At 45.5% G+C, this 17,622-nt stretch overlaps 1 protein-coding gene across 1 annotated transcript in view; it reads right to left on the reverse strand.

The window, feature by feature from the left end:
- The window catches only part of LOC139382269 (neurobeachin-like), a 318,332-nt gene that overhangs the window by 31,603 nt on the left and 269,107 nt on the right, over positions 1 to 17,622 (reverse strand). Inside the window, exons 46-48 of the mRNA XM_071126139.1 lie at positions 15,862 to 15,974; positions 6,375 to 6,515; positions 5,021 to 5,140 (exon numbers count right to left, since the gene is read on the reverse strand). Coding sequence (XP_070982240.1) covers positions 5,021 to 5,140; positions 6,375 to 6,515; positions 15,862 to 15,974 — 374 coding nt within the window. The remainder of the gene's footprint in view (positions 1 to 5,020; positions 5,141 to 6,374; positions 6,516 to 15,861; positions 15,975 to 17,622) is intronic.

Genomic DNA, 17,622 nt, shown 5'->3' on the forward strand with positions numbered 1-17,622 from the left:
TAGGAATGCCTTGAAGATCACGATCGACCGGTTGGTGACCACTGCTTCAGCCTATCACAGAGTCCCCTTTCCTCCCCTTCTCTCTCTCTGACAGATGCCTCTGTAAATTGTAAATTGGACCATGTGCACAACAGGAATGTGGCGTCTCCCTCTTCTCTCTGTCAGAGCCCTCATTAGAAAACCATTTAAAACCATTTAAACTCTGTCTAGGCCTGTGTTTATCAGGAGGTGTATGTGTTGTGTGTCAGGTGTGTGTGTCAGGTGTGTGTGTATGTGTGTGGGTCAGTGACTTTGTGTTTGTGTGTGTGTGTGTGTGGGGCTTGTGTGTGTGTGTCAGCGACTGTGTGTGTGTGTCAGCGGCTGTGTCTGTGTGTGTCTAAAATGTGCTGGGCCTCCTAGCTGGTTCAGTGCTAATATGAGGGCTGATTTACGAAAGCAGTGTTTGTCGTGTTCTGTGCTGCTGTTGGTTTTTACCAGGCCTATGGGAGTTTGACCAGGCCTGTTGCCTATGGGAGGATAACTACAGGAGGGTAACAAGCAGGGTTTAGAGAGGAAGCTGGCATGACAGGAAACACCCCAATAAAACACCGGAGTCTGGTGTTGGTCACATTTCACTCTTTGACTGACCACAACATTGGAGGCTGTTCCCCTCCCTCCCCCCTCTCTCTCCCCTCGCTCACCTATCTCTATCTCTCTCTCCCTCTGTCTCCCTCCTTACTCTCTCTATTTGTAAACTTCCCTGTCATAACTCAGCACCAAGCCGTTAAAGCTGCCAGCTCCGCTTTCGAGCCCAGCTCCCCTGGCAGCCATTAATACAGCAACAGCCTGTTAATGGGCTTAACAAGTCAATCACACAGCCTCCATAGATAGCTATCTATGGAGCCTGTTCGCTATCTATGGAGCCTGTCAGCTAACTGCCTCCATAGCATTAGCTATATTAAATTCTGCTGGGTCCCTTCAGGTGACACACTGTAGCGTTCTGGGGTGTTACTGGGACTGTGTTACTGGGACTGTTGACTACTCACAGACATGTCTGCCTCACCCTCTTTCACACACACACGCATGCACACGCATGACACACACACACACACACACACACACACACATACACACACACACACACACACACACACACACACACACACACACACACACACACACACACACACACACACACACACACACACACACACGGATGAGCAACACTTAAAACATGTATTGTGAAGGGGAGGAGGGTGGAGGGGGGGAATGCTGGTACGAGGTCTCTTGACAATGACTTGCTCTTGTAGGTGGTCAGCTCAACGCTGTTATGGCCCCCCTCCTACTCCCCCTGGTCCTGTACTCTTTGTCATTATGTAGTCATGACTGTCCTGATCAGGTCAGGTTACAGGAGACCACAACCCTACAGATTATCTCTCAACCCCAACAGAGAAGGAGAGATCTAAGGGTCTGAAGATGAGGGGGTTTTATGACCCCTCACGGCCCTGGTAAATCTCAGGCCACAAACAAATTCCTTTGTCCTGTTACTATGGAGAACCAACCTCAGAACATTAAACATGAAATAAAGGGACTTTGGAACAATGTTTTCCGTCAGCCACAATGGTGGTCATGACGATAGATGGAATATGAAAATGTATGTCATTTTTGTTTTGTTATTAAAGGTTAATAGATGACGTTATTACGAAAACATTGTAACGTGAAGAGTTTTCCTAGTATATGTTTGATGTTTATACATTGTACGTTGTATGGAATATATCCAAATCAAAGAGAATGTTTTGGGAATGATGAAATGTGAGGTTAGTTGTCTAAAATTGGATTTGAGTAAAATCTAGACCTTGCCCTCATAACTTGGTACGCCCAGAGAATTGCCCTAAAGGCGGTTACGCCCACTTCTGACACGAGGGTATAAAACCTGTGAGTAAAGATTTTCCAGAGAAGACTACGTGACCCAAGCTGCAGCCAAGCGCTAAAAAGTCAACGAACCCAGAAAGCAACACAAGTTTGAAGACAAAGAAATATTTTTCTACCCAAGCTACGGATGAGTAGCTGTGTCTAAGCGGGTGAATTCAAGTCGAACCCCCTTAGCATCCAATCCCAGTGAATCGTGGTATCTAAAAGGGTTCATTCCTATGCTGTGAGCTCTGAGCTGCAGAGCTGTCTGTCCTCAGAAGACCCCTTCCAGAGCAAGGGTGAGGGAACAGACTCCTAAGCCAAAAGGACACTGACATCGTGAGGATGACCAGAAAGGTGCGCCGGAGAAGTGCGTCATCGAGCAGCCTGAACAGTCCCCTGAACGGTCTACGCAGAGAATCCCCACGTAATTACATCATTATATTCTAACCCATAAGAGTGGCAGTTTGGGGCAAGGCTAGGGTTAGAATAGCATAGCTGACAAATTCACCCAAATGTATATTTCTCTCGTGTACTTTCTTTTTCCTCTCTCTCTTTGACATCCCCATTTTGGGTAACACGCACCATAGTATGTTGGCCCGTTATACTGAGTTCTAATCAATAGCCTATAGTGTGTTTTGTCTATGTGTATCTTTTATCATCATTTTAGCTTTCTAGTAAATAAATATTCAACTAAGATTGGAGTGGTACGAACTCATTGGTGAGACCCGGGTCCGTGTAGATTCACGGATTATACGATGTTCAGAACGAGATTGTAGAGGTGACTGGTTAATTAGCGGCTGTTGTAAAATCGATATTCTGATATTCTTTGAGTTAATTTGGAAAATAGAAACTCAATAAAAGCTAGTTTTCCCATGGTGCCCCAGGTTAATGAGTTAATAATTGCTTGATTCAGTTAATCACGCCATTAGAAACATTTAATAATTCGATGAACAACAGTCGTAACATTAACTAATACAACATCACGACAGTAGGTTACACTTTGTGAATGTAGGTAACTGTGTACCTAAGTGTCTTGGCTGTGTGCTTAGGGTCGCTGTCCTGTTGGAAGGTGAACCTTCGCCCCAGTCTGAGGTCCTGAGCAGGTTTTCATTAAGGATCTATTTCCCTCTGTCCTGACTAGTCTCCCAGTCCCTGCCACTGAAAAACATCCCCACAGCATGATGCTGCCACCACCATGCTTCACCTTAGGGATGGAGCCAGGTTTCCTCCAGACGTGACGCTCGGCATTCAGGCCAAAGAGTTCAATCTTGGTTTCATCAGAGCAGAGAATCTTGTTTCTCATGGTCCGAGAGTCCTTTAGGTGCCTTTTGGCAAACTCGGTAGAACTGTGTGTGTGTGGGTAGAACTGTGTGTGTAGGTAGAACTGAGTTCGTAGGTAGAACTGTATGTGTGTAGGTAGAACTGAGTGTGTGTAGGTAGAACTGAGTGTGAGTAAGGTAGAACTGAGTGTGTAGGTAGAACTGAGTATGTAGGTAGAACTGAGTGTGTAGATAGAACTGAGTGTGTGTAGGTAGAACTGAGTATGTAGATAGAACTGAGTGTGTAGGTAGAATTGAGTGCGTAGGTAGAACTGTATGTGTGTAGGTAGAACTGAGTGTGTGTAGGTAGAACTGAGTGTGAGTAGGTAGAACTGTGTATGTAGGTAGAACTGTGTTTGTGTAGGTAGAACTGTGTGTGTGTAGGTAGAACTGAGTGCGTAGGTAGAAATGTGTGTGTGTAGGTAGAACTGAGTGTGTGTAGGTAGAATTGAGTGCGTAGGTAGAACTGTGTGTGTAGGTAGAACTGAGTGTGTTTAGGTAGAACTGAGTGCGTAGGTAGAACTGTGTGCATAGGTAGAACTGAGTGCGTAGGTAGGACTGTGTGTGTGTAGGTAGAACTGAGTGTGTGTAGGTAGAACTAAGTGCATAGGTAGAACTGTGTGTGTAGGTAGAACTGAGTGTATGTAGGTAGAACTGAGTGTGTAGGTAGAACTGAGTGTGTAGGTAGAACTGAGTGTGTGTGTGGGTAGAACTGAGTGCGTAGGTAGAACTGAGTGTGCGTAGGTAGAACTGAGTGTGTGTAGGTAGAACTGTGTGTGTAGGTAGAACTGAGTGTGTGTAGGTAGAACTGTGTGTGTAGGTAGAACTGAGTGTGTGTAGGTAGAACTGAGTGTGTAGGTAGAACTGAGTGTGTGTAGGTAGAACTGAGTGTGTGTAGGTAAAACAATTTAGCAGAATAATGAAACACAGCTGCTGTTGTAATATCTTGTCACTCTCTCCTTTGTGCCGATAGACCAGCAGCCATGTTCTGTGTGTTTCAACAGACAGGCAGACAGACATACAAGTAGTTTAAAGTAGCATGTATTTGTTAACAGGGCATGTTAGCTGGTGTGCTGCTCTCTCCCTTTCCACCACAAGCCGAGGCCAGGAAAAGTCCTGTCCGGACATAAAACACTACATTTTAAATAGCTTTTGTCATTAATGCTTTATTAATTGCCTGGGGCAACACTAACCCGACGTGGGGTGTTCTAGAAATATCTGACACTTTGAGGTCAGAGCTGTTCCCGCTGTGTTACAGAGTGGCTGTGGTGGTTCAGCGTTCCTCTGCTTGCATCCCAAATGGCACCCCATTCTCTATATAGTGCACTACTTTGGACCAGGACCCATAGGGGCCATTTGGGACACATCCTCTGTCTGCTCCTTTGAGAGGATTTATTTCTTTCTTTGTCTTCAGCCTTTGTTCACATACAGTACAGCACTCCTTTGTTTTTAAAGTAAAGTTTTTTTTTAATATAGCGATAAATGAACTATGTATTTGTAAGTGCTTTAGTTATTCACTGTGTACCATGTCTCTGTTCCTCAGAGTTTGAGCACAGTGTTATTTATAATTCATGGTATATGTTTTATTGTGACGTTTCCTTCTGGGTTGTATACCGATGAACAGGGAATGCATCAGACCCACTGTAGATGCAGAGTATTTTACACTGAGCAGAGGTTGTTTCATGGACACGCACGCACGCACGCACACACGCATGCGCACACACACACACACACACACACACACACACACACACACACACACACACACACACACACACACACACACACACACACACACACACACACACCTTGACGTCTGAGGTGTCTCTCTGGCAGTGCCTCCAGGAGCGGGTGATGGCTGAGAAGGTCCGGTCTGGATGGTCAAACTTGTTGTTGTTAGCATTCAGGAAGAACGTGGTGAAAGGCTCCTGCAAGAAAAAACACACATACATTTTACGTTGAGCAAAGGATGTTTCATGGACACACAAACACCATACCAAACCATACTGTCAGTGAACTAGATTTTCTATTGCATGTTCAGAGTGAATAATTTATGCTCCCCTAAGGAGAGCTAATGGCTGAATTCTACTGGTTGTGACAGAGATAAGGGCAATGAGAATCTCTATTGGAACCCTAGATTCGGTAAAGAGGTCAATGGAACGCAGACTGTGGGGGATAGAAGAAGGATGCCAGATTGGTGCACATTCGACAAATTGGATCTAACAAAGTGGATATTTGTCAAATCCGTCACGATTGTCATGTATTGTCACAGGCCCACAATGTGATTACTAAAGTCCGACTTTGGCTGAATAACATATAAACAATAGCCTAAATGTAGAATAATTTTCCTGGGGGGCAATGAGGAGATTCGGGATCTTTCCTCCACGCGTTTCCATGGCATTTCCATTGTTTGGGTTGAGTTCCACCGACCTCTTTATCAATGATGTGTTTCTGTGTCTGTATATCTGATGTTCATGTGCCAGACTAGCGTGCGCCTGTCTGTCTGTCTATCTGTCTGTCTGTCTGTCTGTCTGTCTGTCTGTCTGTCTGTCTGTCTGTCTGTCTGTCTGTCTGTCTGTCTGTCTGTCTGTCTGTCTGTCTGTCTGTCTGTCCTCCCCTACTGTACATTACCCAATGCCTTAGGGAGTATTAACTACTGTGCTTCCTGGTAGCCGGGAGCGACGGTGCTAATTTGCTGATACTGTATGTGGTGTTCCCAGTCTGAGATGGAGACAGTGGTCTGATGTAGGGAGAGGAGGGGGAGAGTGGCAGGCAAAGGGAGAACAGGGGGGTGCTACTGACTCCCCATCAAGCTTTCTCCAATTAACGAGCTGCCTAACATATCAGATATGGACAAACCCCAGGAGGGGTAACCCTATATCTCACAATTTAGATTCCATTGGTATTTACTAAGCACTAGGTGGTATCAATATGCTTTCAACTGTGTGGACTGTGTGACTCAATATCTAACTAACTTACTGTACTAGCTGCCATTTAGAACATTTTATTTTGGATAAAGAATGACATACGTCTGTCTCCACAAGTCTAAAGTCAGATAGAAAGTGTAGAAATGATAATGAACCTATATATTTGTTTGATCAACCACCCCTTTTCCAGGTACAGGGAACAGGGTATTGGGTGGATGGGGTACAGAGTACCTACTATCCTGAGCAGCCAGAGCAGGGTGGAGTTAGCGGTGGAGTAGTGGGTGTTGTAGTGATATGGGGGTGTCTGGTCCTCTTCCCAGGTCTCATAGCGCTCTGCATAGAACACTGCACGCTTGGGGTTCAACGCTCCGATTGGCTGAGGGAGAAACAGAAGTTACGTACATACAGTAGATAGAGTATGATGTTCAGTATATAACTGATTTTAAAGACTTAGCAGACAGACAGCTCCTAGATCAGGGTTGTCAAACACAAGGCCCCCGAACCAAATGAGACAATTTAATATGGCCCGCCATGTTGTCATGGCAAAAAAAGGCCACAGGAGTTTAGTAAGGCCTGCAATTGATATTACAGTAATTACGTACCTAGTCAATGGATAAAACAAGAAATATATGACTTTACAACCCAAATATTGACCTTTGATAGCATGTTTCAATACTTCCACCATAACACAGGAACAGAAGCCAAGTCAATATTACACTCTGGGTCCCAGACTCTCTGTATAAGGCCGAGACTCATTCTGGGTCCCAAATAGCAACCCATTCCCAATATAGCGCACTAGCTTTGGGTAATAGGATGCCACTAACTATGTGGGTAATATGATGCCATTTGTGACGCGCCCTACGCCAATATTATGACACTGAGGCTCACTCTGGGTCCCAAGCCTTTGCTTTCTCATGTGTTTCTAAGACAATCTAATTAGCCATTAAAATACATGTACAGGAGAATGGTTTGTCTGCCTTCTCAATCACCCTGGCCAACAGGCAGCCATTGAAGGTATATTGGCAGTCATTGTTAATACACTCAGTGCTATTGGTCAGTGGGGGAGGGTGTGTATCCGTGTCTCAGATTGACCACAGGAATCATGGGAAATCTACCCCAACAAAGCCCTTGATTCAGACCAGCTGCAGCTAGTGGAGAGACCAACGACTAAAAATAAAATTACTTTAATATCAAATCATTAAGACTGTGCCGTTACTCCAGTATTCCCGTGACTAGAGTTAATGAGAGTGTTACAACACAAAAAGCTGCTTTCCAAATGACATTCAATTCCCTATATAGTGCACTCGTTTTGACCAGAAGGACCTGGACATATAGTACATAGGCTTCCATATGAGATGCAGCCAGACTTTCTCATCATCTTCATTATGTTCCAACAGCCCATAGCTCCCTCTATGTGGCACAGAACACATGGCATTAGTAGGAATGACTAGCGCTCAACTCTCTCACTCCAAACCAACTGGTCACGTCTGGTTTCCTTCTACGTTCCTTTCTTTCCCCTCCAACGTAATGACCGTCCACATCGATGTTAGCACAATGAGAGAGAATGAAAGAGAAGTTTATTGAGATCTGCTGAGATTTACGAGGTGATAATAGTGACGTATGGGGCCAGCTGTGATTGGGCTGTGGGCTACAGGAAGTCTGCTGGTAAACATCCAGGAGGAACCAGGCTGGTCTCAGTCATCTTAGCCCAATCATAGCTGCAGCTGGACAGCACAGCCAGATAATAGGACAAACTGGGTTTCAACCCGGTTCTGACAACCAGCTAACATGTCCCACAGCTAACACAGTCTCACAGCTAACACGGTCTCAAAGCTAGCACGGTCTCACAGCTAACATGGTCTCATTGCTAACATGGTCTCACAGCTAACATGGCTTCACAGCTAACATGGTCTCAATGCTAACGTGGTCTGATAGCTAACGTGGTCTAATAGCTAACGTGGTCTCACAGCTAACGTGGTCTCACAGCTAACATGGCCTCACAGCTAACACGGTCTCATAGCTAACACGGTCTCACAGCTAACACGGTCTCACAGCTAACATGGCCTCATAGCTAACACGGTCTCACAGCTAACACGGTCTCACAGCTAACACGGTCTCACAGCTAACATGGTCTCATAGCTAACAAGGTCTCACAGCTAACACGGTCTCACAGCTAACATGGTCTCACAGCTAACATGGTCTCACAGCTAACATGGTCTCATAGCTAACATGGTCTCATAACTAACATGGTCTCATAACTAACATGGTCTCACAGCTAACATGGCTTCACAGCTAACATGGTCTCAATGCTAACGTGGTCTGATAGCTAACGTGGTCTAATAGCTAATGTGGTCTCACAGCTAACGTGGTCTCACAGCTAACATGGCCTCACAGCTAACACGGTCTCACAGCTAACACGGTCTCATAGCTAACACGGTCTCACAAATAACACGGTCTCATAGCTAACACGGTCTCACAGCTAACACGGTCTCACAGCTAACATGGCCTCATAGCTAACACGGTCTCACAGCTAACATGGTCTCACAGCTAACACGGTCTCACAGCTAACATGGTCTCATAGCTAACACGGTCTCACAGCTAACACGGTCTCACAGCTAACACGGTCTCACAGCTAACATGGTCTCACAGCTAACATGGTCTCATAGCTAACATGGTCTCATAACTAACATGGTCTCATAACTAACATGGTCTCACAGCTAACATGGTCTCACAGCTAACATGGTCTCACAGCTAACATGGTCTCACAACTAACGTGGTATCATAGCTAACATGGTCTCAGAGCTAACGTGGTCTCATAGCTAACATGGTCTCAGAGCTACCGTGGTCTCATGGTCTCACAGCTAACATGGTCTCACAGCTAACGTGGTCTCATAGCTAACATGGTCTCAGAGCTAACGTGGTCTCATAGCTAACATGGTCTCAGAGCTACAGTGGTCTCATAGCTAACATGGTCTCAGAGCCAACGTGGTCTCATAGCTAACATGGTCTCATAGCTAACATGGTCTCAGAGCTAACATGGTCTCAGAGCTAACATGGTCTCATAGCTAACATGGTCTCATAGCTAACATGGTCTCAGAGCTAACGTGGTCTCATAGCTAACATGGTCTCATAGCTAACATGGTCTCAGAGCAAACGTGGTCTCAGAGCTAACATGGTCTCAGAGCTAACATGGTCTCAGAGCTAACATGGTTTCAGAGCTAACGTGGTCTCATAGCTAACGTGGTCTCATAGCTAACGTGGTCTCATAGCTTACATGGTCTCATAGCTAACATGGTCTCAGAGCTAACGTGGTCTCATAGCTAGCCAAGAACCCCAAATACGGTCAATATGAATATTTCCACTAAACCCAGCAGCTTATGGCCACAGTACTACAGTTCATAGGGAATAGGGTGCCATTTGGGACCCCTTCCATGGCTAGTAGAATAGTGACAACAAACCTTATCCTCAACCATTCCTTTAACACACATCGCATCTTAAGGACAAAACCTCACCGACAAATGGTTAAAAGTAGCAGATGGAAGTCATATCGCCTCTGACCACATAACATCTGCTGTCATTTTCTGTTCATTTCCAGACTATTCTACATGTTAAATCGCCACCGTTCCTCGATACACAGAAGGTGATCTACTGCGCACAGCTAATGTTGGTTATGGTGTGTCTTGTCCATTACATCTTATCGGCTTCCTCTGTCACCCTCACAGACAGCTCTTAGCCTTTAAAAATATATGGGGGGCTTTAGCCTGCTGAACTAGCTCATTAGTAAGACATTAAAAAGCTGTTAACATGGTAGATAGTGTTGGGTCTTAAGTGGCCATAAGAGCTTTCTAAGCTCTAAGCCTTTCACATGCATGCAGCACCAGCAACCTGGCACCCTATTCCCTATATTTTATGCTGCTTTTGACCAGGGTCCATTTGGGTAACACATTTTTTTTGGCTAGTTCACGCAAACAAGACAACATCCATTTCTGGCTATACTCTGACCTTCTCTGTTGTTGATGTGCGACAGCTAGCTACCTAGATAACTTTGCTATAGTGTGGTATTTTTTTGATTTCTTGATATAAATACACTTTAAAGCAACCAGGCATGTCAAGTGTGTTGATTGTACTAACAACTAATTTACTTAAGGTTAATTGATGGAACTATCAATGCTAATGTTGGATGCTAATGTTAGCAAGCTAATGTGCTAAAATAGATACTAGGTGGGAGATGGGGATATAGGGCCCTGGTCAAAAGTTGTGCACTACAGTACATAGGGAATAGGGTGCCATTTGGGACCCCTTCCATGGCTAGTAGAATAGTGACAACAAACCTTATCCTCAACCATTCCTTTAACACACAGTAATCACCAACTACCTATTATCAGGTGATTATGTAAATACAGGACATGATAAGGAGACAATAAAAACAAGTGCTTTAGACAGCTCTGCATTTAGCGCCTTCTAAGTTCACTCCCATAAATAACACCTGACCTAGTGATACCTACCTCCACCACCAAACAAGACATGATCAAACCTAGCTGCTGGATTATAGGGCTGTCACATGCTACACTAGATAAATCACTCATCACATGTAATTAGGATCATTCTCTGACTGCAGAGAGTAGAGACCCCAAAGTGGAGGATCCAAGAGGAGCGTGTGTGTGTATGTGTGTTTGTGAGTGTGTGAAACGCAGAGAAAGAGAGAGTTCTGCAGTTAGTGTGGTAATATCTAGGCTAACTCCCAAGGAGACACACATACTGCATTTTATATTTCAAAGGAAATTACATCATAGTACAGTGCAGGAGAAGTCAAACTTGTTTTCTCTCTGGGCTTGTCAGAAGAAGCATCTTGAACAGCTACAATCTAGTTCTTCAGAGTTCTTTGTTCGGGTGGTTTCTCTCATGGTATAAGTTTTCTGAAGTTCGGTAGCAGTCTATAAAACACTGATACAGTAAAGGGTGATATGCATGACTAGCACCACTAAATCTCCAGAGTTGTCTATGAGAGTTTGGCTGCACAGCTAGCTAGCTGCATTGCTAACCTTTGCTACGACATAAACAAACCTTTCAGCAAAAACTTTTGTTAACTCTTTCAAAAACATCAATAGGATTTGCTACTAGTAACTAAGCAGAGAAGGCAAATTAATGTAACGACCCTTCCCTAGTTATGACCTAGAGACGGGAGAGGGAGTATACGGAACAGTACCCCCTCCCCGACGCGCGGCTCCAGCCACAGGACGGCGTCAAAGGCGACGAACTCGGGGATCAGGAGCGGACTGGTCACCCCTGCTGATGCGCGGGAACCTATCACACCAGCTGAGGCGTAGGAACCTATCACACCAGCTGAGGCATGGGAACCTGTCGAGTCAGCTGGGGCATGGGAACCTGATAGACCGGCTGAGGCAGAAGAGCCTGGCGATCTGGCTGAGGCATGAGAACCTGACGAGCTAGTGGAAGCAGGGGAGCCTGGCGATCCGGCGGAGGCATGAAAGCCTGAAGAGCCAGTGGAAGCAGGGGAACCTGGCGATCCGGCAGAGGCATGAGAACCTGACGAGCCAGTGGAAGCAGGGGAACCTGGCAATCCGGCAGAGGCATGAGAACCTGACGAGCTGGCTGAGGCAGGGGAGCCTGGCGATCCGGCAGAGGCATGAGAACCTGACGAGCTGGCTGAGGCAGGGGAGCCTGGCGATCCGGCAGAGGCATGAGAACCTGACGAGCTGGCTGAGGCAGGGGCATGAAAGCCCGATGAGCCCACTGAGCCACCAATACCTATGTAAGAATGCTGTTCATTGACTACAGCTCAGCATTCAACACCATAGCACCATAGTACCCTCCAAGCTCACCATTAAGCTTGAGACCCTGAGTCTCAACCCCGCCCTGTGCAATTGAGTCCTGGACTTCCTGATGGGCTGCCCAGCTTTTCTTAAATATAAAGATACCGATACCGTACCGTGGCCCACAAACTGTGATACATACCGAACCGTGGGCCCACTGTACCGTTGCATCCTTACTGCCTACATACAGACTTGAAATCATTGGCCACTTTAAAAAATGGAACACTAGTCACTTTAATAATGTTTACATATCTTGCATTACTTATCTCATATGTATATACTGTATTCTATACCATCTATTGCATCTTAGCCTGACATTGCTAATCCATATATTTATATGTTCTTATTCCAATCCTTACTTAGATTTGTGTGTATTAAGTATTTGTTGTGGAATTGTTAGATATTACTTGTTAGATATTGCTGCACTGTTGGAACTAGAAGCACAAACATTTCGCTACACTCATAATAACATCTGCTAACCATATGTACATGGCCAATACAATTTGATTTTAAATAAATGTTTTGCCTCATCAATATACACACAATGCCCCATAATGATAAAGTAATTTTTAGAAATGTTTGCAAATGTATTAAAAATGTAAAACAGAAATACCTTATTTACATAAGTATTCAGACCCTTTGCTATGAGACTCGAAATTGAGCTCAGGTGCATCCTGTTTCTACAGGAGATGAGATCATCCTTGAGATGTTTCTACAACTTGATTGGAGTCCACCTGTGGTAAATTCAATTGATTGGACATGATTTGGACACACCTGTCTATATAAGGTCCCAAAGTTGACAGTGCATGTCAGAGCAAAAACCAAGCCATGAGGTCGAATGAATTGGCCGTAGAGCTCTGAGACAGGGTTGTGTCGAGGCACAGATCTGGGGAAGGGTACCAAAAAATTTGGGAACACAGTGGCCTCCATCATTCTTAAATGGAAGAAGTTTGGAACCACCAATACTCTTCTTAGAGCTGGCAGCCTGGCCAAACTGAGGAATCGGGTGAGAAAGGCCTTGGTCAGGGACATGACTAAGAACCCGATGGTGACTCTGACAGAGTTCCTCTGTGGGGATTGGAGAACCTTCCAGAAGGACAACCATCTCTGCTGCATCCACCAATCAGTCCTTTATGGTAGTGTGGCCAGACGGAAGCCACCTCTCAGTAAAAAACACATGACAGCAGTTTGCCAAAAGGCACCTAAAGGACTCAGACCATGAGAAACAAGATTTTCTGGTCTGATGAAACCAAGATTGAACTCTTCTGCCTGAATACCAAGCATCACGTCTGGAGGAAACCTGGAGCAAATTTCAAAAAACCTGGAGCAAATTCCTAAAAACCTGTTTCACTTTGTCATTATGGGGTATTATGTTTAGATTGCTGAGGCAAACAATTCATTTAATACATTTTAGAATAAGGCTGTAACGTAACAAAATGTGGAAAAGTCAAGGGGTCTGAATACTTTCTGAAGGCACTGTATATATGCACACATATGTGCACACTAGAGTCCTGTGTGGCTCAGTTGATAGAGCATGGTGCTTGCAATGCCAGAGTTGTGGGTTTGATTCCCACCAGTATAAAAAAAGTCTGCTAAATGACCCAAATGTAAATATAATTTCTCTTCCAAGTGAGCTAGCTTTGGAGCCATCGAAAACGTGAAGGGCTCTGGTTCATAAGGCCGCAGGTCCGAAGACCAGTATGGACAAGCTCCCTCTCCATTTCATAACGGTAGCTAGGAGGTAAAGTAGATCAGGTACATATGTCTGCTGTCACTTCACAGCTTTGGCTGTTTCTCCCTGAGAGAAGTTTTGACAGAGTCACTTCCTATCAGAAACACACAAAAACAGGTAGAACAACAGCCATGATAAACCTCTAGATTCTTAAGCAGAACACGCTCAGTATGCCTTCATATAGGATTATCAGCGTTTCCACTCCATCAACTAAGAGCTATGAGGAGATGAGCTTCCCTTTCCCATCAGCCACCTGTCAGTCACCAGGAAATAATCATTAAAACCTAATGAACCGCTCCACCACACCACTGTACCGCTGACATGGAGGGTGTGTGTGTATGGTTGGGTGTGTTTGTGTGTCTCCCTGTGATCTGACAGTAGGAATGCGCCACTGTGGCCCTGAGGCAGAGAACACTCTGTTCAGTTGGATTTAACACGGATGACTGGCTGGCTGATCAGCAGGTAAATTTCAGGTGTGTGAGAGGATTAAGTGGTGTATCATCCAGGAGCTAAAGGACATTTGGCCTGCTGGTACTGGCACCCACTTCCTGATTGGTAGTCACATGACCCCATGGTGTGAGCAGCTGAGTCAGAGGACAAAATATCACTGGATCATTGCTTCCCAAATGGAACCGTATTCCCTACATAGTGCACTACTTTTGACCAGCACCCTATAGGACTCTGGTCAAAAGTAGAGCACTATATAGGAAATAGGGTGCCATTTGGGATGCACAGATGTTTTAGTGGTTTGGTGGTTTTACATGACTCCGTTCAGAACACACAGTCTCTCTCTCTCCGAGTTCCTCCCTATTTCCTCTCTCCCTTGCTCTTTGTCTAATCTGATTATATGTGTGAGAACTCAAGCCCCTTCATTCCAGTTCAATTCACTTTCTGGTACATCTGGAGGTAGGAACCCTGGGGTTGGAGGTGTGTGTGAGCCCTGGGGTTCCAAGGACAACTGTCAGGAGAGAGAGGCCTGTGAACTCAAGGTAATGAAGGCAGCTCAGCCTGTAAACAGCATGGGAGGATGTCACTGGAATACATTACAATACATAACTGTCTCCACAGGCCAGAGGGCTCGGGCTCTCTCTCTCACACATGCACACACACACCTGGCTGTGTACAGACTGAATCTGCCACAGGGTTACATTAGCTAAAACGACAGCAGGAAGACACAGGAAAGGTGTGTGTCTTACGGTAGACCTGCTGCCAGAGTGAACACTGGATCACCAACAGGGCTGAGTAGAAATATTCACACAGTGACTTTCTTGACTGGCTGGGTGAAACTGCTATGAACCAGGTGGAGAGGAGACTACCCTTATAGACATCTGTTAGGAGGGAAGTGTATTCACTGACATCAGTACACATACCTACCAGGGTGCTTTAGTTGGAGTTATTTCTTGTTTTCATCGTGAGTTCAGCAACCTCTCTCATTTCCATACCCTCCTTCCCCCCTTCCTGCCTTTCCTTCCCTCCCTGCCTACCTAATTGTCCCTCTGCTTCCTCCCTTGCAAACACTTGTCTGGGATCTGAGGTGAAAATGTATATTTTCAAATTTGTGAAAACGGAGCTCAGAGAGAGTCAGGGAGTCGGCACTTTGAGGAAGAGCGGGAACCGGGGAAGGAGGGTGTGACAGAGTGAGAGAGAAGGAAAGCTCAGCCAGGAATGCGATTGTTTTCAGGTCAGTGAGTCTGTGAGTTGACAGAGCGAGAGAGAGCGAGAGAGAGCGAGAGAGAGCGAGAGAGAGCGAGAGAGCGCTGCTAGGAAGTTAAACAGGGACAGAAGCCCTCATCATACAGACACTATAAACTCTCCTACTGTTGATAGTTGAGGACAGTACCATGCCAAACAGAGCAAAGACACTAGAACATAACAAACAGAGCGGAGACACACAGGATGTTAAACTATCAGCTCCTTCTCTACATTCCAGCGCTGGGTTCAGACTGAGCACATGATGTCTGCATTATGATGTCTGCATTATTTCCCAGTCAAGATGGCTTTCTCTTCCAGCCTGCATGGGCCTTAATATGGAAATCCCCCTGCCGACTGAGACCCTCACCCCTCCTGTCCTTACCCCTCCTCCCCAATTTCCCCCATCGTTCCTCTCCTTCCCCCTCTCCTCCAGTCCTACAGGGTGTATAACAGAATGACAGTACCTTGGAGAGATCTCTGAAGTTGCCCGGCAGGGTGAGGTCCAGCTCCTCGGACTCATAGTTGGTGAGAACCCAGGGAAACACCGGGTACTGGTTCAGATCATTGTAGGTCCTCCCTACAGACCGACAGACAGACAGAGAGAGACAGACAGAGATCTGTTAGAGAAGTTCTGTGAGCGGAAAGAGGAGGGGATGAGGTGGGGCGGTGGAGGATGTATGAGGGGGAGAACTGCAGGGCGCATGGGGAGAACTGCGGGGTACACACGAGGCTTAGGTTACTTTGGGGACCCAGCATGCAACATTCCAGTAGAGCATTCCATCAGACTCCTCTCAGGCCAGCTTCCTGTTTCTGACAGACTAACTTCCTGTCTGGGAGGGTGACACCACCGCTAAAATAGTCCTCACTCTGCTCTCTGTGGGGAGGCATTAGTATGGGAGCAGTGTGTGTGTGTGTGTGTGTGTGTGTGTGTGTGTGTGTGTATGTGTGTGTGTGTGTGTGTGTGTGTGTGTGTGTGTGTGTGTGTGTGTGTGTGTGTGTGTGTGTGTGTGTGTGTGTTTGCCTCTGACCCTATTACGGGGGCTGAGTCACTGGCTTACTAGTGCTCTCCCATGCCGTCCCTAAGAGGGGTGCATCAGGTCGTGCCAGGCCTTTTTCGCTAAACTCGACTTGAGGAGGTTGAGTCACTGACTTTATCTTCTTGTTCGGTCTTGCGCCCCCCTCGGGCTCGTGTGGTGGGGGAGATCTTCGTGGGCTATACTCTGCCTTGTCTCAGGGCAGTAGCAGTGCGTGGGTAAAATCACTGGTGAAGCCAAGCCAGGGAAAAAATGCCATATTACAACCTATGTGCTGTGATAATTGCATTGTTTGCTCTATAACCTGTTAGTTCGTATGCCTTGACACTGTGATATATAAGCCTAAAGGCAGAGACAATAAAAATACACAGTGGCAGAATAAATTCATCACAAAACCAGAGAGCAACATCTGTCCGACATTTTCGGACTACTAAACAACTATTGATGTAGAACACCGGAAAGTTAGACCAGGAGCTGTCTCCACTATTTCAGCACATCATCAAAACACCTATGCTTAGTCTCAGCTCGCTGGTCACCATAGCAGCACCCACCTGTAGCACGCGCTACAGCAGGTATATCTCTCTGGTCACCCCCAAAATCAATTCCTTCTTTGGCCGCCTCTCCTTCCAGTTCTCTGCTGCCAATGACTGGAACAAACTACAAAAATCTCTAAAACTGGAAACACTTATCTCCCTCACTAGCTTTTAGCACCAGCTGTCAGAGCAGCTCACAGATTACTGCACCTGTACGTAGCCCATCTATAATTTAGCCCAAACAACTACCTCTTCCCCTACTGTATATATTTATTTTGCTCCTTTGCACCCCATTATTTCTATCTCTACTTTGCACATTCTTCCACTGCAAATCTACCATTCCAGTGTTTTACTTGCTATATTGTATTTACTTTGCCACCATGGCCTTTCTTTGCCTTTACCTCCCTGATCTCACCTCATTTGCTCACATTGTATATAGACTTATTTTTCTACTGTATTATTGACTGTATGTTTGTTTTACTCCATGTGTAACTCTGTGTTGTTGTTTGTGTAGAACTGCCTTGCTTTATCTTGGCCAGGTCGCAATTGTAAATGAGAACTTGTTCTCAACTTGCCTACCTGGTTAAATAAAGGGGAAATAAAACATTTAAAAAATAATACAGTGACAACTAAAAGGTCCAATCAACCTAAGCAAAAT

This window comes from Oncorhynchus clarkii, chromosome 24, assembly GCF_045791955.1.
Source record: "Oncorhynchus clarkii lewisi isolate Uvic-CL-2024 chromosome 24, UVic_Ocla_1.0, whole genome shotgun sequence".
Classification (NCBI taxonomy): domain Eukaryota; kingdom Metazoa; phylum Chordata; class Actinopteri; order Salmoniformes; family Salmonidae; genus Oncorhynchus; species Oncorhynchus clarkii.